The 21662-nt window shown below is 46.8% G+C and overlaps 9 protein-coding genes across 9 annotated transcripts; 6 read left to right on the top strand and 3 right to left on the bottom strand.

Annotated features, from left to right (window-relative positions):
• Nucleotides 1-3: 3 nt before the first annotated feature.
• On the top strand, nucleotides 4-1744 carry I302_108322 (uncharacterized protein; the record flags this gene model as incomplete). The annotated part of the gene is made up of 3 exons (XM_019193906.1): nucleotides 4-96; nucleotides 162-602; nucleotides 704-1744. 3 exons carry the CDS (start codon nucleotides 4-6, stop codon nucleotides 1742-1744), a joined length of 1575 nt encoding a protein of 524 aa, XP_019044029.1.
• A 519-nt stretch (nucleotides 1745-2263) lies between these two features.
• On the top strand, nucleotides 2264-3171 carry I302_108321 (uncharacterized protein; the record flags this gene model as incomplete). Its single annotated transcript, XM_019193907.1, has 3 exons — nucleotides 2264-2461; nucleotides 2528-2914; nucleotides 3016-3171. 3 exons carry the CDS (start codon nucleotides 2264-2266, stop codon nucleotides 3169-3171), a joined length of 741 nt encoding a protein of 246 aa, XP_019044030.1.
• A 387-nt stretch (nucleotides 3172-3558) lies between these two features.
• Nucleotides 3559-5722, bottom strand: I302_108320 (uncharacterized protein; the record flags this gene model as incomplete). The annotated part of the gene is made up of 5 exons (XM_019193908.1): nucleotides 3559-3602; nucleotides 3681-3792; nucleotides 3874-4773; nucleotides 4844-5463; nucleotides 5566-5722. The coding sequence occupies 5 exons, from the start codon at nucleotides 5720-5722 to the stop codon at nucleotides 3559-3561; spliced, it is 1833 nt and encodes a 610-aa protein (XP_019044031.1).
• Nucleotides 5723-7813: 2091 nt separating this feature from the next.
• Nucleotides 7814-8742, top strand: I302_108319 (uncharacterized protein; the record flags this gene model as incomplete). The annotated part of the gene is made up of 3 exons (XM_019193909.1): nucleotides 7814-7866; nucleotides 8010-8423; nucleotides 8610-8742. The coding sequence occupies 3 exons, from the start codon at nucleotides 7814-7816 to the stop codon at nucleotides 8740-8742; spliced, it is 600 nt and encodes a 199-aa protein (XP_019044032.1).
• Nucleotides 8743-9637: 895 nt separating this feature from the next.
• On the top strand, nucleotides 9638-11107 carry I302_108318 (uncharacterized protein; the record flags this gene model as incomplete). Its single annotated transcript, XM_019193910.1, has 3 exons — nucleotides 9638-10152; nucleotides 10480-10650; nucleotides 10810-11107. 3 exons carry the CDS (start codon nucleotides 9638-9640, stop codon nucleotides 11105-11107), a joined length of 984 nt encoding a protein of 327 aa, XP_019044033.1.
• A 170-nt stretch (nucleotides 11108-11277) lies between these two features.
• On the bottom strand, nucleotides 11278-12111 carry I302_108317 (uncharacterized protein; the record flags this gene model as incomplete). The annotated part of the gene is made up of 1 exon (XM_019193911.1): nucleotides 11278-12111. The coding sequence occupies one exon, from the start codon at nucleotides 12109-12111 to the stop codon at nucleotides 11278-11280; it is 834 nt and encodes a 277-aa protein (XP_019044034.1).
• An 852-nt stretch (nucleotides 12112-12963) lies between these two features.
• On the bottom strand, nucleotides 12964-14509 carry I302_108316 (uncharacterized protein; the record flags this gene model as incomplete). The annotated part of the gene is made up of 6 exons (XM_019193912.1): nucleotides 12964-13101; nucleotides 13239-13407; nucleotides 13543-13794; nucleotides 13867-14050; nucleotides 14175-14279; nucleotides 14353-14509. 6 exons carry the CDS (start codon nucleotides 14507-14509, stop codon nucleotides 12964-12966), a joined length of 1005 nt encoding a protein of 334 aa, XP_019044035.1.
• Nucleotides 14510-15565: 1056 nt separating this feature from the next.
• Nucleotides 15566-19342, top strand: I302_108315 (uncharacterized protein; the record flags this gene model as incomplete). Its single annotated transcript, XM_065870644.1, has 10 exons — nucleotides 15566-15838; nucleotides 15908-16021; nucleotides 16081-16929; nucleotides 17009-17402; nucleotides 17462-17941; nucleotides 18021-18111; nucleotides 18172-18290; nucleotides 18371-18572; nucleotides 18657-18789; nucleotides 18848-19342. 10 exons carry the CDS (start codon nucleotides 15566-15568, stop codon nucleotides 19340-19342), a joined length of 3150 nt encoding a protein of 1049 aa, XP_065726716.1.
• Nucleotides 19343-19849: 507 nt separating this feature from the next.
• Nucleotides 19850-21555, top strand: I302_108314 (uncharacterized protein; the record flags this gene model as incomplete). The annotated part of the gene is made up of 4 exons (XM_019193914.2): nucleotides 19850-20679; nucleotides 20809-20904; nucleotides 20971-21038; nucleotides 21113-21555. 4 exons carry the CDS (start codon nucleotides 19850-19852, stop codon nucleotides 21553-21555), a joined length of 1437 nt encoding a protein of 478 aa, XP_019044037.2.
• Nucleotides 21556-21662: the final 107 nt, after the last annotated feature.

The raw sequence follows: 21662 nt of genomic DNA, 5'->3' as shown, positions 1-21662 counted from the left end.
GAGATGCCCTCTACATACCCGAAAGAGACTTACTCCCCCTTAATTCACAGAGCAATCAATAGCTTGAGGGGTCTATCAGACTTCCTTGACGATGAGGTGAGTCACGGCCCCCCCTCCAAGAGCTGCCGAGAAGATATTACTGTGCTAATCAGATCTTATAGAGACTCTCGAGATGCGATTTCCTAAGATGGCTAAGCGACCACCTTGATCGCCCCCCATCAGTCCTCGCAAAAGCTTCAATAACCTTCCTTCTCGCCGTTCTGCTCCTCAATCCATCAGACCTATCAAGCAGCCTCACCAACGCACTTGGTCTACTACCGCCCGCCTACAAGACCTTCCAGTTCCTCCTTCAAGCTGAGGTTACTTCCAATACTCCGGGACTGAAGAAGAAGGAGACCATCGTACGCACAGAGAGATTGAGGAAATGGATGGATTACTGGGTCATTTACGGTACCACTTGTATGCTCGAGAACGTCCTTGGGGAAGAGGTCTTGTTGGCTGTGATCCCATTTTGGTGGGGATTAAAAGCTGCTTGGGTAATTTGGTGGATGATTGGATTGTTAGATGATGGGTGGGAAAATGAAGTTAGGCCTGAGCCTTTGGTAAGTTCAATCTTTTCTGGACTTCAGAGGCAGTGACCATTATTAGAATCTGGACGATCCTGAGCTTGACGCTCATGAGCTCACCTCGCTTGACAATGCAGCGTCTCAGACCAAGATCAATCCTCGCTACCAAAGATTCCCCTCCCCCTTCCTCGGACGATTCATCCGAAGACGAAGGATCGCCAGAACCACCTTCAACAGGTGTGCACGAAAAATCCACCGGGAACTCCAATTCCGATTCTGACTCAACATCTTCTCCAGCAGATATCTCCCCAGCTAGAGCCAAAGCTATAAGAGAAGAACTGAGAAATATGGACTCACCACCCTTATCCAGAACACCTGAGTTCCTCCCTCCCCCTGCGGTTGGAGAGGGACGAGCTGTAAATCCCATTACGGGCATTTCTTCCAACTCCGATCGATCCCTTATCTCTGGAAGTACCTCGCACGGAGAAGGAGTGGAATCTGCAAATGGGTCAGACCACGATTCAGAGCAGTCCTCTTCGATTGACGCATCTAATTCAGAGTCTGAAGATGAATCAGATGGGTCGGACGGTTCGGATTCCGACGATGTTAGACTTCCTCCGGGAACGCCGTTGGATGAGCTGGCTCTGATCGGTAGGAAGACTATCGAGCTCGATTTGTCTGATGATGAGGAGAGTGACGATGGAAAGAAGGGCCAGGTGGAAAGGCAAGTTGAGAAGAAGGAGACCAAGACGGACGATATGGCAGATTCTGCGAAGAAGGAGGGACCGAAAGAGGACAGGCCATTAGGTGATCCCCAAGTCAATGAGTCTATTGGAGCGACGAAGGACTCTGCAAAAGACGTTACTGAGGTTGCGAGAGGTGAAGTCGGTCCTATTGAGCCGGAGGCAGAAATGAGCGATGATATCAAGCATGAAGCCAAGCCAGAACCAAGCTCGCTCAACCCGAAATCTAACGCCGGAGCTGACAAATCCGCCGACAAGAAGGAAGGGGAAGTTGTCAAGCTCAGTATCGAGGATCTTTTAGCCATGGACGAAGGGGATAAATCCAATCACGGTTCTGTTCCCAGATCTTTCAATGAGGAAAAGGAAGGACAAGCGGTTGGAAGTACTGCGCCACTCGAGGTGAAGAGGAAGAGCGGGGAAGCGAAGAGAGAGTAAGGTACTCGTTTCGTTGTATATTGTAGATTGTGTTGTGCCTGACCCTTGCCATGAGATGGGAACCTTGTGAGAACACGCTTTGCCACATTCACTGTGTAACCTTGTTGACTCTTTGATGTATACCATGTTAACGCGATTCATGTTCGAAGGTTATCGTGACCATCAGCAACAATCTCTGAGCAGTATCCTAGACCATGATTCACCAGAAGCATCATTTACTCGCATGGTCTGAGAGTCATCCACGGTCAAAATCAGAGGCGATAATAGAGGGGGTAAAGCATAACATAGGATACCCCTAGACGTACCCCCCTCACCTTTGTAAACCATATCATGAAACCCAAAGAGGTCTAAAGACCACTCCGTTCTTCCAGCAAAAGACAATCCTTTGATCCGTATCTCTCCTTATCAGACCATGGTAGCTCTCAGACCACCTCGATCGGGGCTGAGGTTCTCGTTGTACTCACAAGATAAGCAAAGCTGTAACCCACAGATATAGTTTACAGATCAGATCCATACGAAATGCCATCTCCAGATCCCAAAGCAAAATCGAAACCAAGCTCAAGTTCCAAATCATCATCCTCGTCGAAAAAACCATCTTCGTCATCTTCTAGCAAATCTTCGTCCTCGTCATCCTCCAAGAAACCCTCTTCCTCTTCGTCATCATCCTCTCGCTCAAGAACCCCTACTGATTCAGAAGAAAAACTAATCCAGTCATACGTATGCATCCCCTTTCTTCCCTCACTTTCATCCCATCTAATTGCACCAATACTAACCCCAGGACAGCTCGCATCCCACTCAGGCTTCCTCCGCTCCCCCATCCTCTCCCTCTCATCCCTCCTCTCTCTTTCACCAACCCTCATCTCCTTAGCCCTCCTCCTGGTTTTCATCGCACTCCACCTCTACCTCCCCCTCTTCCTAATCCCGCACTTATCCTCCCCGGTCACCCTCCTAATTCCCATCCAAAATACCATCTCCACCATCGTCCTACAAAAATCCCGTGCAAAGACGGACGGCGCACAGTGGTGTTTGTATTGGACCGTTTACTGTCTCCTAGGTTGGGGGAGGGGGATGGTACAGATTTGGTGGCCTAATATGAGGGGGGTAGCGGAGATTGGTAGGACGGGGGTGTTGGTCGTGGTTGGGGGGCCGTGGTTTGGGAGAATGGGGTTGGTACGTTGATTTCTTGCATTTGGCCTTTGACTGGGGGGATGTTAGTTGTGAAGAGGATTTGGGTTTGCTGACTTTTTGCGATTGCGCTGGGGGATTCGTAGAGACCTCAGACTGCTGAACGGGAACAACGAAGTAGTACTTCCGAGAAAAGAAGTGGCAGAAGTCGAGGTAGCGATGGAAGTGGAAGAAGCGGGAGAAGTGGTAGTGGTAAGAGTAAAGACGAGAAGAAGAAAGGTGAATCGAAACCAAGTAAATAGTCCACTAAAAAGACTGCCAGACATGTCCGTCAATGGCAGATCGTTACAAAGACGTGTGTAGTGTATAAAGTGACCATTTTCACTTGCTTCATATACATGCTATTCCTAATTTACATTTCAGACTAGATATCGGAGCTTACTATATATATATAAAACTTCATATGAACTACTGAGCCGCCTGATGGTCGTTGATTAAGGGAACTACTTGTGTGAATTTTGGTTTGACTACCATAGCTCGATCATATTGTACAGTGTGAAGGAAAGAAAGTATACAACAAGGGAGATTTGAGAATATAGAAAGACTGTCTATAGTTGACCGTCGTTGAGAAAGAGAGAAGACCAAGTTGCATGGGGGGGCACACCTCGCGTAGCCATGTTTTTGGGTCATCAGAGGGTTCCGAACTCAGCCTGAGCAAAGGAAGCATCGAGATCTAATAACAATTCCATCTAGTCAGCTTGATCTTTCCAATTTACCAATACAAATGGTCGAGAAGAATAACAAGACTCACCTTTCATATGCATCAAGAACTCCTTCTCCAGCAGACCAACAGAATCTTTGAACGACTTTGCGGACTTGCTCTTTCGCTTCTCCTCGAGGACTTTCTTGAAATAGCAGAGGACCTGAACAAAAGATGTCAGTAAGCTTTTCCACCCACGCGATATCGTCACTACTCATTGAAAGAGTTTAGGTTCACGACTTACCAAGTCACCTCTCGCTTTTATCTTGTTCCTGTACCTGGATTGAGCCCTGACGTTCTGCTCTTGCCTTCCAGGATGGTAGAATTGATTTCGGGCCTTGTTAATCTTCCTGTCTTTTAGCGGAATATCATCCGGGGTATGTTTCGCTTTCTTCTTATGACTCTTCTTGGCTTTTCCCCAGTCATCATCATCTTCATCTTCAGATCTTGATCTCTTCTTCTTGGAGTTTTTCTTGGGGGGTAATGGAGAGGTGACTTCATCGTCCGATACGTTCTCCAGCGCTTGCAAAGCTGGAGAAGGTGACGGATGATAGTCTCCATCTTCCACATCCGAAGAATGGTCGAAGGAAGCAGGAGATGGGGGGATGGAGATAGTTGTGGCATCGTCGACCAGGGACATAACCTTCCTGAGGATGCTCGTTGATTTTACATTCTTTCCTTTACTGTTGGAAATAGCTTCAGCCTCAGTCGATTTGGGCTTTGGAACAGATTTTGAAGCAAGTCGAGTGGGTACTTTGATGGACGTCTCTCCCTTTCCAAGTTTCACTTGTGGTTGATGAGATCCAACAGTCTTTCTGAAGCCACCAGCTGAATCATTCCCGCATGAAGGTTGAATTGCATTGTTAGGCTTCGAGATCTTCTTGGAAATTCCGCTGTTGACCTTGGTTGGAGAGGATCTTGATTTCCTTTTGGAAGGAACACTGGTTTGAGAGGATGGTTCAAGACGGTTGTTGGAACCAGCAGATCCAGTGAGAGAGAGGGCAGTGGTGAGACCCAGCTCCTTCTTTGATTGTTTGGCGGTGCCGATCTTCTTGTTGAGAGCCTTCTTCGTAGCTCTTGGTCCTCGTCCAGGCTTGACCTTCTTGGCCAGAAGGACCTGTCGACCAGAGCTAGCTTTCTTATCCTAAAGCAGATGAAAACTCTTGATCAGCGAGAGAATGGGAGAAGATAATTTGGAAGCGAGAAGGACTTACCTTTGGCTTTTGAACTACAGCTTTCATCGCCTTCGTCTTGCCAGCTTTTACTCTGGTACTTTTCACCAAAGGCGAGTTGACCAGAGTAGGAGTTGTGATAGGGGAAGGCACATCTGTCTGAACCTCGTGTTCTACGAGAACAGGAACAGAAGGTACAGCTGATTGGACCAAATCCTTTGAAGGTGAACCCAGCTCCTCATTTCCAGCAAGAGAAGCGGAGGGTGACTGAGCGGGAACAGAACTTCCCTGCGAGAGAGCGGTTATGAGATTCCTATTGACTGGTGCAGGTGGTACGAAGTCAAATTCGGAATCTGATTCTGAATCGCTATCTGTGTCAGAGCCCATCGTGTATTCGTTGTGATCCATCTTAGTGTGATCCGCGAGAGGGGACGATTGAGATTCTATATTCGGTTCGAATACCGGAAGTGTAATTTCGAGACCAGCAAATCGAGGAGTGTGAATGTCTCTGGGACTGATTGATGGTGGTTGAGCGATGAAGGACTGTTGACTCGGGGTCTGAGGGAGTTCATTGATGTATGGTTGGTAACGAGGCTGATAGAGATTGATTCCGTCGTTACTGGATGATGGAAGAAATGAGGAAGAGTATGGAACAGGGTATGCTATGGATCACAGAGTGACATTAGCTCAAGTAGATGGCATACGACTAAAGACGTATAGCAGGTTAGGATGTTACAGATGAAAAACCAATTCCAAAATCTCACCTGGAAGAGTGTCTTCCACCGTTAACGAGGGATCAAGGATCAGTTGGTTGTTGAATGGTTCATAAGTATCTCGAAGAGCTGAATAGGTAGGGAACGTATTGGTATGGAAGGGCTCTTGGAGCGGACCCCAGCCGTCTTGATTATATTGATCATTCATCCCGGTTTATGCTGTAAGATAAATCGTTAAGACATGTTTCTTGAGGGATGATGGGTGAGATGGAAGTGGAGGAAGTGTATCTTGATTTGGTAGGGAAGAGAAAATTGTTGTGATACGTAGTCAGGGAGCGATGAGAAACATGATAAGCTTACCTTCCTTGTGATGTTGATGGTAGTACGACCAGAAGAGGGGAAACAGCGAGCTAGATGCTGAAGAGGTGTAAGGTGAAATAAAGTTGCAAAGATTGAAAGGTGGCGTGATGAGATGAGGTATCTCTTCAAGGTTTCCACCAAGTTGAATTGTTTGTCTTGAGAGAATGAAGGAGGAAGAAGGAAGAAGGAAGAAGGAAGAAGGAAATGGAAAGGTAATAGTGAGAGGATAAATCGAAAGAAAGAGGGGATTTCAATCCTGCATATGTGATAATGTACCCAAACTCTGTTTTAATGGTTTTTCCTTTTCCTTTTCCTTCTTCATCCATCCTTTGACTTACCGATTCCTTTACTCCCCTCTCTTAATTCTCAACATTACATTTACCATCACTCAACATTCAATTTGATCCTATGCACTACATCAGATATCCACAGATTATTCCTTATTCCGGATACTCAGCACACACTTCTCTAGCTGTTTGATGGGTCCATCATCGTTCATCTTTCCACTTCCCCACTTTCCATTCCAAAATATCTCTTCCTCTCTTATCCGTTTCTCTGAATTTATACACAAAGCGGTTAGGCTGGTATTGAAATAAGTATAAAAAAGATTGATCAGCAGGCACGAATGACGAATCTGACACCGTGTGTATATTCATAGTAGATTAGTGCGGTTCATTAAAGGAGGGTATCCCATGAAGAGAATGGGAAGAGGAAAGAGGGACTATCCCGGAAGATCCGAGGATGAGCACGATACAAGAACAAGGATAGGCGGACCGATGTAGGGTCTGATTCTTGATCCTCAGTATCTGATCTGATCTTGATGGGAATCAATGATATCGAAAGGATGGGATGGGAGAGTGAAATTTAGGGTCATAGATACCACTCAGTTTGACCATTCGACAGTGAACCCTACTCGTGCAAGTATATGACCTGGAAGATGCTACTCAAAGATCAAGAGCTCATTACGAAAGACATACTGCTCACCACGTCCTTAGCTTATGAAATTGCCTTCAACGAATAGACAATCAAACTTCAACGACGATATTCCCTTGGTAGGGTCGACGACGCATTTTTTCTCCTCTCCCTCTCCCCCTTGAACTGTACCTGCCGATTGATCAACTGACTTGAGATGCATAAATCGAGCTAGTGTAGGGCGTAGATGGTATATCGTGAATCATGTTGAAAGAGAAGATCAATCTGGTCGCGAGCGGTAAGAGGGAGAGAAGAGTAAGTCGAAGACGACAACGATGTATACTTCTACCTGATTATCATATGTCTAATTGGATTTATAGCCCATGATGATGATGATGATGAGGTCCTTTCACCAAAGGTATACCAATACGATATAGACGGATATGGCAAATCATCTTAGAGGTAATCAGTTGGGACTGTGGACTGACTGGTTTATCGTTATCAAGGGGTAATTGCGAGGAAGAGTAGGTGTTTCATATCGGCATTTCCATCGGGATTTGCTCAAAGAGGCATTTATGGGTGGTTTGAGGAATGCAAGATGCACGTGTTTCATGATAAGCACTGACATATTACGTGATATGTTGAAGGTAGTAGAGTAGTATGACGCGTGAAAGAAGGCTCGACTAACTCAACTGCTCAATTGACCTCAACCTGATGTGACAGTGCGGGAGTCTAAGATTCACAAATAACATTCTTCAGATACTCTCAAAGTAGAAGGATATCAATCCACTGGACATTCTCAGATGATCAAACCACTGGATCATCTACTTGAACTAGTCACCCTCATCACACCATCCAACATCCATCCTTCTTTGTTCTACCACTACGCAAAGTCACCAGTACTCGTACCATCTCGCTTTGATCAGAGGTAGTCAAGCTGGATCAACAGTTCATCACTCAACCTTGTACACTTCTATCCTTTGTCCTCTAGTCCAAAATACCATTCGAGTAAGATCGACCAAACGAGATGGACTCCTCGAACGTAGCTAGTGGATCAGCTCCTTCCGGAAGTACCATTGAGTACGTCTCTGCTCCCTCTCTTCTCCTTGATCGTACATTCCTCATCTTCCCACATCCCATCATACCCCTTCCTCTGTCCCAACCCGGTCTAACCACCCCTTTGTCAAGCAGATTCAACTGACTCATCCTCACTCTCGCTTTAGCTTTCCCCCTCATCCCAGTGCAAACCAATATAACCCCTCCCCCTCTCGACCAAGCGAAGATACCATCTCCAGTCTCCCAAACCCGAATCTCGCTTTACCTCAATTCACCCACCGTAATAACAGTGTATCATCATTAATGGACGCAGTCATGGGTTCCAACGCCCATAATCAATCACCTCAACAAACCTCTCCTGCACATTACCTTCCTACTCCCACGGCACTCAAGCCTAATGGCGGTATCGCCAGATCGGGATTGGGACACGGAACCAATGCTACTGGCGCGGGTGGTGGGCTGGGAGATTGGGATATCTTGTCGGACGTGACGGCCAGAATGAACGGTGCAGGACATGGTACTGGGAAGCCTCCGGGGGAGGAGGTGAACGTCAAGGAACTGCAAGAGAAGGTTGATAAGCGGTGAGTTGGCGTTTTTGTTTTGAGAGCTACCTCACTTAGTATCACGTCCAAGATATCATACTTAATGATGAGCTCGAGACTAATGACTGATTATCCTTTGTTCTCCTTTCTCTTTATCATGCCTATTTCATTCATTCCATCCGACCCCTCCAATTTCTCCACGCGCGTCTTCTTACGACCCAACAGCCGCTCACAACTCCCACATCTTGAATCGCAACTTGCCGCGCTGGACGCGCAAATCAAAGCTACCGAGGAACGATTGAAAGCTGCCGGTCTGAGTGGTGGGCCAGTCTCGACTGCGGGATCAATCAACAAGTGAGAATGGATTACGTTTCTAGTGAGTTGATGTGATCTTCCATCTGGATTAAGTGTACGGGCGTACAAGTATATACTGATGGATTTCGCATGAATTAGCTGAACCCTGTCTTTTTCCGCAATTCCTCGCTCTCACTTCAACGTTGTACCATACCATTGTTTTTCCCTCTAATGACTCTCATGTTCATTTCCTTGTTCACACTTACTCCTCGTATCATCTTTACATGACAGACACCAGATCATCAACGCTGTGCTTGTCCATTTACTATACGGATGTTTCACTGACGGGTCATGACAGGATATGGTATATGCAGCATTTGTGTACTTGTCACTAACTGGCTCGAAGAAGCACATTGACACTCGGAACCGTTGTTTGTTCTTGGCTTCAATTTAATTTACTGACGAGCTGTTGATGACGAGATACGAGACGCACTTTGGTTTCAACCCTATCTCAAACTTGGGTAAAGATCAGACACGATGCGATCTCCCTTCATTACCATCCATCGATCCTTTGTGAATCGCCCTAGGTAGGTAAAGGGAGCGGTATATCCATTCATGTATGTAGAGTATCTAGTGATACTCGGTGTCATAAAGATGTTTGGGAGGCCTCAACGTAGACGTTAAGATACGATATATGGGTACCATCCAGCTAATCAAGCTTCATCTCTTTTCCTTTCCCAAGCGAAAACGAAAAACTTGCATACCAGTGAAGTGAGATATAACATTATAATAATACTAGAAAGTCAAAATAACCATAACGCTCTTTCATCAACCAGTAACATAAGAAAACATAGAATAATATCCCCTCAACTACCCGTCACAGTCATATCGTGAATCCAGTAATTGATCATCGAAAATCGGAATATCTCAACCTAAATCCCATCCTAACCAAACCCAAAATGTTCATCCCCTCCTTTCTACTCCTCTTCCTACCCTACCTCCTAACCGTCTCAGCCATCCCCGGTCTATTCTCCTCCGATGACGACTCATCATCCTCCTCCTCTTCCTCGTCTTCCTCGTCTTCCTCGTCTTCCTCTTCCTCGTCCTCAACAGAGGTAACAAGTGAGACCCCCGAAGTTGCGTTCCTCCAAACCCTCCAATCAGCCCAGGTTTCCTCGATGTCATGTCTCATAACACTCGTAAACCTCACCTCCTCCTCCATAGGTTCATGCCTAGGTCTCACAGACCTCGCATCGCTCATCTCAAACCCACACCAAAACACCAGTTTCTCCACCCAGCTGGACACATACCTAGGGGATGTCTGCCAACAATCATGCTCTGATGCTGATCTCGCGGACGCGCGGGGGCAGATTGCTAATAGCTGTGATACCTCGAATGGACTTGTGGGGGTGTTGGATAGGGTTTTGGATAGGTATGGGAGGGGGTATAAGACTGTTGCTTGTCAGGTTTATTTGTGGGTTGTCTTTCTCTCTGTCTCTGTCTCTGTCTCTGTCTCTGTCTCTGTCTCTGTCTCTGTCTCTGTCTCTGTCTCTGTCTCTGTCTCTGTCTCTGTCTCTGTCTCTGTCTCTGTCTCTGTCTCTGTCTCTGTCTCTGTCTCTGTCTCTGTCTCTGTCTCTGTCTCTGTCTCTCTCTATCTCTATCTCTGACAGATCTCCTTATTGTCCATCTTCCCCCCGTCTGTACTTCTCTCTTTTCTTCTCATCGAATCGGACCTACCACGGATCAGAAGTAGTGAGAGTAAATCATGGACTTGACTGATATTTGAGTTTCCTCGATGTAGCAACGGCACGTCCGACGCCTGTCTACCTTCCACCCTCAACAGCACCGACCAAGCGAACAACAACAATTTCTTCGACTCGCTCGTAACTGGAACGGGACTTGACCAATTCACCGATTCGGTATTTCAGGGAGCTCAATGTACGGGATGTATGTACGAGCTTTTCAAAGCTGCGTGAGTGTTTGCTCTTTCTCTCTTGATACTACACTCTGCTGTAGAGTACCGGTACATCCCCTTCACACCACTTCTTGCTGCATGTCCCTCTTCCCACCCCCTTTTCGATGATGAAGTATCCTTGACACTGACGCTGATACCTCCCCCCGCCCACCACAGCCAATACACCATCCCCGACATACGAGGCCACGACCTGACCAACTCCCTGGCCTCTCATCTGAAATATGATTGTCCCAATGACCCCGCCAATCCAGGTAATATCAATTGGGACGATGTGGATAATCAGCAGATACCCAGTTCCCTGCAGGTAAGCCAGAATACTAATCCTAATGGAGGTGGAGCGGGGGGAGGCAAGTCTTCTGGTGCTTGCGCTTTGAGGGGTGTAGACATGGGGATGGGGATGGAATGGGTCGTAGAGGGTGTGGTATTGGTGGTGGGGGTATTTTATTGGATATGATCTGGTATATACGGTACTGTACTGTACTGTATCATATATGAGATGGAGATGACTTCAATGTATGGATGGTATTGTGCTCGTATCGTCATAATCCCTCAGTCTCTTATATTATATTACAGTATACATCCAAGAACGCCTTGACTCATCATCTGTCCAAATTTAACTCCAAATTACCATCCCCTCCAATTATAATCATTTCTCATCCGACCCCAAAATTCACCTTCCATCCTCTCCATCCTTTTCCTATCCCTCTCATCCTCCGAGACCCTCCTGAACCCAATCCCCAAACCTGATCTGGTATTATGCCCACTGTTAAAATCACGATGTATAGATTCTTCAACACCGTGTACTGACAATTCTTGATACAACCCCCAAATCCTCGGATCATCGTCAGTGACGAATCGGGATCGTTCAGACACGTTTGACGAATTGGGATTTCGATCTCGATCTCGATTCCGTTTCCATCTTCCTGAGCCTGAGCCTGAGCCGGGCCTGTTGGATTTGAGATTGTGGGTCTCACAGGATGAAACATCCTGAGTATGAGTGTGCGTCGAATAGGTAGTAGAAGGAGTGATGGTACCGTTTGGACGACCTCCGCTCACCATCCGTGGAGAGGAATCATACCGAGTAGAAGTAGAAGTAGATGATGATATCCGATCATCCCTTCTCTTCGCTGTACCATTGGTATGGGTATCGCCTTGGCCGGTCGTGCTGTTTTGTTCAGTGGCTTGACGAACCCTCTCGACCAACTCTTGATTCTCCAGATCGCCGTTTTTCTCTGGGTCGTGCGTTGAACCCTTTCGGTGGTGCAGAGCGTATATACCCGAGGATCTCCTAACATTATCATTGGCCATACCACTTGTATGGGTGGTCTGAGTCTTGCGCCTGACCTCAATTTGATCACGCGTAGAGTCGGAAATATCGGAAGAAGAAGAATCGAAGGTCGGTGCATATTCGTTAAGAGCGGATGATCCGGGTTTATAGTATTGATTGCCAGGTACCATCTTGTCGTTCCTTATCGATATGGTCTGTCAGATGGGTAATGTGATTTATTGTTCGTAGGGCGTTTTAGCTTGGCTATTAGGAGTGGGAGTCAGCTATCTAAATGTAGATGAAGAAGGTCTGTAATATAATAGAGTTACATCAGTTACTCGTTGGAGTGAAATCAAGACATATTCGACCCTTATCATCCGATCGGAACTCATCGTACGTCCTCGTTCCTGGAAGCAGGACGATATCGTCGGACCAGACCAGAGATATGATGGAACTGTCCAGTCCAATCCAGTTATCGGCGTTTCAAATTGAGATCATCCTTTATACTTTCCTAGGGGTCGTTCTCCGCTGAACCTGGAGATAAGGTGTGAAAAGAGGTAGATGGGTGTATGATTGTGTGAGTTGTTTGGGTTAAGGGATATCACCCGTTTCGACCGTAGGGTATCATGAGATGGATGTACGGTACTGTATGGTTTAGAAGGCATGTCGATCTATGTGAATAGGTTGAGAGCTTGAAGTCACAATGAGGATTTTACAGTGCTTTCCCATGCTCTGTTATGGGGATCAGGTCGACAGTGTTGCCTTGTTATTGCAGACATCTCATTCGATTTGACCGACAGTTGTCTTTGAGATAAGCTCGATCTTAGGACGAGATTCCCATTTCTTTTTGATACTCATCTCCTCGGGTCAGTCCAGAACGACAGACATAGAGATAATCGTCTTTCACATCGAGGACGCTATACTCTACTGTACCGTTCAAAAGGATAATCTTTGAAAATGGTTGAGTTCATGCACCTTGTATTGACACTTATCGAAACACCGTCGTGAGATACCAAGATGCATGATCACCCAACAACCTTATCTTACAAAGTTTGTTCGTACTCCCAAGCTTCCTTCAGGTCAACTTCGATCAACTTCTTTACGTCATCTGTGATTCCGCCGATAGGTAATCGTGCGGGACCACCGAGACCCTTTTCTACGTAGTGGTCGAGGAAGTATTTCTGAATTGAGATAAAGTAACATTAGCATCTCATTCTGGTGTGAAACACGACGAAAGGTGATACGCGTATGAAGAGCGAAACATCTTGTAATGTGATGAGAGCCTTCGTTCGGAGAAAGGTCAAAGAGCACAACTTACAGTACCTGGGATACCAGCCTTGACGATGGTCCAATCAGCCTGAGCAACTCGATCTTGCAATTTCAGAGCTTCGGCCAAAGCACTGGCATCGCCCTTGAGACCAGCCACGGAGGTTTCCCATAACTTCTTGATGGTTTTGGGGATGGCGTTACCGGTTCCGGTAATGCATCTGTTGCGATCAAGGCATATGTCAGCTATACATCCTCGCTGGATCTGCGTTTTAAAGCGAATGTGACATTTCGATAAAGGTGAGGGGACGTGGAGATCTCAAATTCGATGAGTGAAGGGATAAGATGTTACTCACCCGGTATGTCGAGAAAGGAGAGCGGGGAGAGTAGATTCCGAGAAACCAGGCAAGACCTGGAATTGACCAGTAGCAGTCTGGCTCTTCAATTGAGATGCTCTCTTGGCTACGAATTCTTCTGATTGGGTGTAAGCGGCGATTCGGTGTCCTTTACCGATCATTGCGCAGGTGAGCTTCACACCGAAACAATTTGGGTGGTCGGCGAGCTCGTTGATCTCGTCTGAGTTGAGGTCGATACCTGCTGCTGCGCCTCTACACCCAGTAGATTATCAGCTGAGTCCTGGCTGATCTGTCTGTATGGCACAAGATGGACGGTCTACTCACGGGAAATTGTAGATCATCACTGGGATAGGAGAGTTATCAAACACCTTCTTGAAGAAATCCTTGATAGCTTTTCTGTCTCTACCCATAGCGAAGGAGAAGTATCCTGGGGTGATGACGATAGAGTGGGTAGCACCTGCCTCGGCAGCTTCTTTGGTTACGGTGATGGTGGTTTCGGCGGATCCACCTATACAGGGTCAAGATGATCAGTCATAGCCCATAGATGCGATTCTCAAGCTGATTGATCGGGGTATGCACTAGGTATGCTGTGATCACTGGGAGAATAAGGCGAGAAAGCAAGGACAACTCACTTCCGGTACCAACAAGTAGAGGCTCATCTTTGAATCCGTTATCGTCCAAAGCTTTCCTTACTACTACTGTGCACTTCTTTCGCTCCTCGTTGGAAAGGTGAGAAGCTATGGAACGAGTTCGTGTCAGCTACATATCCTCCCCGAGAGATTTGGTAGACAGGTAGAACACTTGACCCACCTTCACCGTTGGTACCGAGCAGCACGATACCCATACCAGCCTTAGCGAGTCTGACAGTTTGCTTAGCCAGAGCATCGTAGTTGATGGACTCGTCGGCGTTCATAGCTGTGATGAGTGGGACTGAAGGTCCCCCGGCCCATAATCGTGAAGCGGACATTGTGATTCGTGAAAGTGATTAGTCTGGATAGGAGAGAAGGGTGATACTGTATAGCAGAGTCAGTATGTGACCAGGTAAAACCCGAGGGAGGGAGACCGCTCACAAGGTTTGTAGGAAGTACGTTTCTTGTGCTTGGTGAGCAAGTATAGATGAACAATAAGAAGAGATGAGGTTTGTACAATGGGGTTAAGTAGTGAGTGTGATTGTACGTTACTCGTACTTTTCATAGTCAGTGTCTCCTTCTCCCCCACCCATACTACCAACTAAGTGTACACACTAACACACTCAAATCCGTCACGGTTATATCCGGTACAACTCCGGACCGGCTCAAGGGATTTATATGCTTGCTTACTATCCCGTGATTTACCGCACTCTCCCCTGATGGCCCTTGAAAAGGGAGAGCCACGCCAGCGGTTTAATCATCACCCTCACATAAGGACCATCAACTTGAACCATGCTTTGTCGCATGTAAAGTTGACATCTTGTATAACCGATGCATGGGTGGATAGTCGTGCAGTGTGTGCAATGCATGAGATGTACTACCTCACGATTGATGGTGTGTAAACAAGTCAAAGGAATGTAAGAAGCCCAAGCTAAGGGAAGGAGGCAGAAACGGAAAGATTGGAAGATTGCCACCGGTGACATAACTTTTGTAGCCGTACCCTCTGTTTGTTCAAGTCAGAGAGCAGTTGGCCCCGCGTGACACCTTAACTCTTGCTCTCACCCCTCGACCACCAGTCCTCAATCCGACCGAGTGTCACTTCGGGGACTTGTGATTGAAACATTAAACATTCCTATTCTAATGATTTGCGACTGATCGATACTTAGTTCAGCACTACCCTCATTGACCAATCTCGTATAATTGTTAAACATTGGGACCGTTCGCCATGATAAGCCGACCATAACAGTAAAAATAAGGAAGATCGTCAAGTATAAGAATCCAATAGCATAGAAGCCGATGTATGCCTCGGTGAACTAAGAGGAAACTTCATCAGCTTATCAATCAACACAACCATTTCAGATCTCAGAGAGTCTAGCAAAAAGGGGCGCACACCCATGTCAGCGGATAATACCAACTCGCTGGGCCATCCCCCATCGAGATTATCTCCTCCGCCAGGATCAGACCTGTCTCATCTATTCGGTCAAGGACCAGCGTCCGCCGGACCATCAAATTACAATATGATCTCTGGCGGATCTAGCATACCACCTCAAGTCCAGCCTGGGACTAGTGGGATAGGCGCTGGCAATGGGCCATCCTCTGTATCGGACAATAAGAAGAAGAAGGACGAGAAAGATGGGAATGTGCCGAAGAGGGGATATCGTGCTTGCGTGAGCATTCCTTCGACCAGCACGTATGTCTGATAGTGCTAATGCTAATATAATATTTGTATTTCGAAGGTTCACTGCCGACTGCGTAAAGCCAAATGCGATTTGGGGGATGTCAATGCCCCTTCCGAGCCGCCGTGCTCGAGATGCAGGAGGGAACAGAGGGATTGCGTTTTTTTGCCCAGTGTGAGTCCTCCTCACACACGATGTAGTGTCAACCTCATTCTGATGTTGCTGCTTTGTAGAAACGAAGAAGAAAAACCTCAACTGCTGCCGAAGGAGCCTTACGAGAAGCCTCCGCGGACCCTTCTCAAGCGGAAGTCTATCCTGCTCACGCCCCGTCCACTTCGACATCAATATCGAATCCGGTTGGAGTGCAAAATCAACAAAACCCTCATCCTCCTGCTCAGCCAATCATACATCAACCTCAGTACGACGCCAGCTCTAATACCAGTCCCGACGAATGGAATATCGCCTCTCTCTCGCACATCCTACAACCACAGGTGGATGATCGAAATCATTCTCTATATCCACCCTCGACCTCATCATCAAAATGGCCCGACAACTTCCCTCAAGCCCAGTCGGGACCCAGCACAGCCCTCCCACAGCAAAATCAGATGCTCCCTCCCCCCACTTCTCAACCTTCCCTCACACCTCAACATAATCCAGATACGACCACGCCAGGATCGATGGGCGAATCGTCCGTAGCGTCTACAACGGGTCAATCGCCGAATCAACTTTCTCACCATCGCGCCAAGAAAAGACGAACGGCCGAACCGGACGGTACAAGAAAGATCGTCAATGCGAGCTTATCGAACGAGATGGATGCGCTGGAGATCCTGGCCAATGCTGCTACGGACGAGAATGGCGAGATTGATCATGGAACTCTGACTGCGAATAAGAACAAGCTACTTCATCATCTTCAAGATGAGAGGTTGAACGGAGATACGAAGAGGGTTTCGTGGGATATCTCGGAGGAACCTTCTCCTGTTAGGGAGTTGGAAGAATTTCATCTGATCAGAAATGGGATATTGGACGAGGGGACACTGCAGGAGTTGGTGACTATCTTCTTTAGGGATCATCATCCTTCTTTGGTGAGTATACTCTAGCTCTTCAATCTTACACGCTGAGTTCATGAGTGACTGATCTGTAAATGATTCAATACATCAATAGCCGATATTCCAAACATCGCGTATACCACGCACACGAGACCAGCTTCTCGACTTGGCGCACAACGACTCATTCCTCCTGACCTGTATCGTAGCAGTTGCATCTCGTCATCCTGTCAACCCCAGATATCGGGAAATACACGATTCCGTCTGGCCAATCTTGAGAGAAACAATGTCAGACTACACTTTCGCGGGTTTGCCTGGAAGTGTAGGATTTGTGGAAGGAGTTTTGCTTTTGGCTGAACATCTGCCGAGAGAGACACCTACCATGCCAAAGCCGTATAGTTTCAATATGCTTGCTGGACCCGGATCGGAGGTCACGGGTGAACATGGAACGGATAATAGGAGGAGTTGGAGTCTGACGGGGCTGGCTATCAGAGCGGCGTATCTTCTGGGATGTAGGTCATATATCGAGCAACGCTAATCCAGGTAGCCTGACTGACTTCGTGGATGACAGTGGACCAAATTGCTCTTGAGATTAACGAAGACGAACGTACTCCCGATGTTGAGCGAGTACGTAGTGTATGGACGTGGTGTTACCTTTATGATCGAACGATAGATGAGTTTTCTTCCCTTTACAACTGTAAACGGGTTAGGCTAACATCGATGTCTGTGTTGTGGGTTATACGACTTCGAACAGGTCTAGCATTCTGGTCTCGAGGTCCTTCACTATGTTTCATCGGCTACTCGCACATCTCCCAAACAGGTGAAGCAGCCGCAAGATACAATTTCCCCCTTCAACTCTCTCCCGGTACTGGCAACGAGAACGAAGACTCGACGTCGACACACGATGACTCAGCATCGTTGATGCAAGCTTTGGTGGAGTTGACGCAGATCATGACTAATGCTCATGATATACTGTATCCCAGTAAGAGCAGGACGGCGGTGTTAGTAAGACAAGGAGAATATTTCTTGTTCTTGGACCATTTCAGGAGGGGTAGGTGAACTCCTCCCATTGGACTTCGGACTGAGCGTGGTGCAGGAAGAATAATGCTAATGACAAGACGATTTGATAGCACTTGACAGTTATAGGACTATCTGGAAACCTAAGAAATGGTCGAATCAGACTTTACATGAATTGAGCTGGATGACCTACCAATTTGTCCGGTATGTCAAGCTCCTGGGTGGCTTCGTCGCTGGAGAGGTCGCTGATAATGGTTGATCCAGACTGTACATCTCCTCGTTCGGGTATTCGGCACATGTGAAAAGAGCTCAGTGGCGTGCAGAGGCCGAAGCTCAATCCGGGAAAGAAGGTGCTAGGCAATCTGTTCAACTGTTCCCCAGAGGTGAGTACCACTCTGACTTTCGCTGGGATCATCTCAGTCAACCCAAGAGTCTAACTGACTTGTCAACTCACGACGCGCAGGTTCGGCCACTTCACCTGATGCGATATACATCTACGAATCCATTGGCTCCGCAAATGAAATAATGGCTATAGCTTTGCGATTGTCTCAAATGGGCTCCTTGCGCTTCCTACCTTCGAGATACCTGATCAATATCTCTTATGCTGCTGTATTCGCATTGAAGAGCAGTTATTCAGGTGCAGTGACTGGGAAAGACATGATCAGGTATGTTGAATCACTCAGCCATTACTCCCTCCCCCCTCCCCCCCCCTCCCTGTATAGTAAAGTTGACGCTTCCATTGTATCTAGAATTCGAGAACTGGTCGACCATGTCTGCGCTGCACTCGTCTTGGCTTGTCCGGACAAAGACCATCCCGCAAACAAGTATGGACAGATGTTACGGATGTTATCCAAGAAGCTTGAACAGCTGTCGGATGCTAGTGTAAGCTGGATCCCGAACTGTCAAGCCATCTCTTTTGCTAATGAGTAATCTCGGACAGGCCGTACCATCCCGATTCCCCTCACCCGAGCCAATGTCCTCAACTCCCTTACCTACAAATTCGCAAACACATACTCATATCGAAACCACACCCCTTCCATGGACCTTACCAACAGAGACAATGGATACGCAGCCTATGCCATTCCAATTCCCTCCATTTGAATTCAATTTCCTCCCTTCAAACAATAACACCACCAACAACAATAATAACACTTCGACAACACCGACATATCTGCCACCCTCGAATATACCGGGAACAGGCGATTATGTCGCTAATCTCGGACTAGGGCTGGGAGCAGCAAGTGCGAATATCTCGCAGAATTCACTTAATAACAACAGTAGCGGTAATAGTAATAACAATAGTGGAGGAGCAGGAGGGACAGGAGCAGGGGAACAAGAGGGATTATTTGACTTTGATACGAATTTCGATTTTGATTTGAAAGGCTTTTGGGACGATTTCACGTTGGGTGAAGGTAGTGGATTTCCTTTTAGGTGATTTTGGTGTTGGGCTGGTCAGAAAACACATCCTCGGTAGTACAGTAGGCGTCTACTCAAATTACCTATATACTCATCTTATGGCAGTCAATGGTGATATTGTGACATCGTGACACTAGACATCAGATTGACAATGCATGATGTAGAATACGGTGGAAAGACTGACAGTCATCTCGACGGGATTTGCATTTGCCCAAGATTCTCATTTCAAATAAGCAATCTCGGAAGATTGATTTCCTTTCTTCCCCATTTATCTGTTGATTTCCCCCCGCCTCGTTGCACATCCTTTGTCAGGTCATACCATCCTCTTTTGGGGCTAGTTGAAAGGAATGGTGTAGCCTGTCATTGAACCACTTGCGAGGTATACTTTCTGTTCAATACATACTAGTTTCTCTGCAATACTTGATACCAATGATAGTCATATGTGCTTCTGACCCAAAGAGGAAATTGAAAATTCACCACTGGGTGTTCAACATACCAAGGATCAGTGCGAGAATCAAAGTCAGATATGGAAAACCCACCATTCCGCCCTTCAACATACTACCCCTCAGACATTCCAGCAATCCACTTACCTGACGAGATCGATCGTTCCGATACCTCTTTATCAAATATTCGCAGTTCCAGCTGGACCAGTCGCAGTATGAGCAAACCAAGTATCCTACCCAAGCGCGAGAGTCTACCTCCTCCACTTAGGCCTAGATCCTTGTCGGCAACGTCATCTAGGAGGACATCTGCTCAGTCGAGTCCTGTGATAAGGGTGGAAGAACATGGGTTAATTGATTTTACCAAAAACCCATTTGAAGATGCGTTTCGGAATGCCAATCCTGCCTCTACAAAACGGCTAGAAAAGATCGACTCATATGGGGATGAAGATAAGGAGGTAATCTATCACAAAGAGGGAGAAGGGTTATTCGAGATATTGCAGAAAGAGGAATTACACCGTATAAAGACGATATCAGTTTTGGAAGGACATGGCAGATCAGGGCACAAGAATAGGAGTAGGAATAGTAGTGGATTGAAATTGGTTCTGGACCAACACCAGCGGACCACTTCGTCCTTCGACTTGGCAGTGATAGATCACGATGCAGAGAGTGAGAAGAAGATCCCGAAAACGCCTAGAACGCCCAAGCAATTCATCCAAGATCATTTTACATTAAAGACACCGAAAGTACCATTCACTGCTAGGACTTTGCCTATTCCTGTACCGATCCCGACGCATATCAATTTACCTACGCCAATCATGCCTGTCATACATCTTTTGCTGGTTGTTAGTCATTTGGTGCTGAGTGCGATATTGCCATATTTGCTGTTTAAGAATTTCATACAGCCGCTGGTATTGTGAGTATACTTTTTCCTACTTATATCGTTGTTATCCATCACTACGCGTCACCGTGATCCGCAGGTGCACGTCGGACACGATGAGGATCAAGGAATATGGACTAACCCACGTTGACAATGATGATGTAGATGGATCATCACTACTGTCACGGTGGTCTTACAATGCGTCTACCTCCTTCCCGGTATATTCTTGGAACTCATAGGGATACTTAGACGTCGTCCGATGTGAGTACCAGTCTTCTCACGCTCGGGAGTGCGGACGTTATGCTGATTTGTCGTGTTGAGGATCAGTGATTCCGCCTGGCTTCAGTCCGGATTACATTTAGTAATTATGATTCTATCACTCGCTCCGCATGGTGGTAAGTGCATACTCACTCTCTCGTTAAAGCACCAAACCACAACAGCACAGCTGAAGCTTATTTTATGGCTATAGCCGCGGTGTTTTTACTAATAATAGCAAACCAAGTACCCGAATGCCCCTCCGCACTGATATACAGACCTCCCGATCTACCGAATTTCGAATCTCACCTTAGATGGTCGGCATGCGAGCAGCTCCCCAAGGTAACGATGATAGCTATGGTCAACTTGGTGGTGGTATGTTGCGAGATCATCACGACGAGCGTAGCTGTAGCTGTGGATTATAGGATACAACGCAAAGAGGAGAAACGACAGTCTTTGGATCTAGGACACACCACCGGAGAAAAGGCTGGGAAGATGAGGAGAAGGAAGACTTGGTGGAGGGAGAAGGACGATGAAGGTTCGAGAAGAAAGGTGAGATGGAGGAGATGGACGACTGGTGTTGGGAGATTGTTGTGGGATATCGAGGGTTGGGTACATAGACGGAAAGCTCAAAGAGAGGAGGAGAAATCCATGTGATTGTGAATTTGATCTTTCATCGTTAGCAGGACCTGGTGTACCGTACTGTACGAGCGAACAATTATCAGGCTTGCATAGTCACATTCACCGATCACTGCGTGTCAAAT

This window comes from Kwoniella bestiolae, chromosome 7, assembly GCF_000512585.2.
Source record: "Kwoniella bestiolae CBS 10118 chromosome 7, complete sequence".
NCBI classification, from domain to species: Eukaryota; Fungi; Basidiomycota; class Tremellomycetes; order Tremellales; family Cryptococcaceae; genus Kwoniella; species Kwoniella bestiolae.
This window is presented reverse-complemented; position numbering and strand designations above follow the sequence as displayed.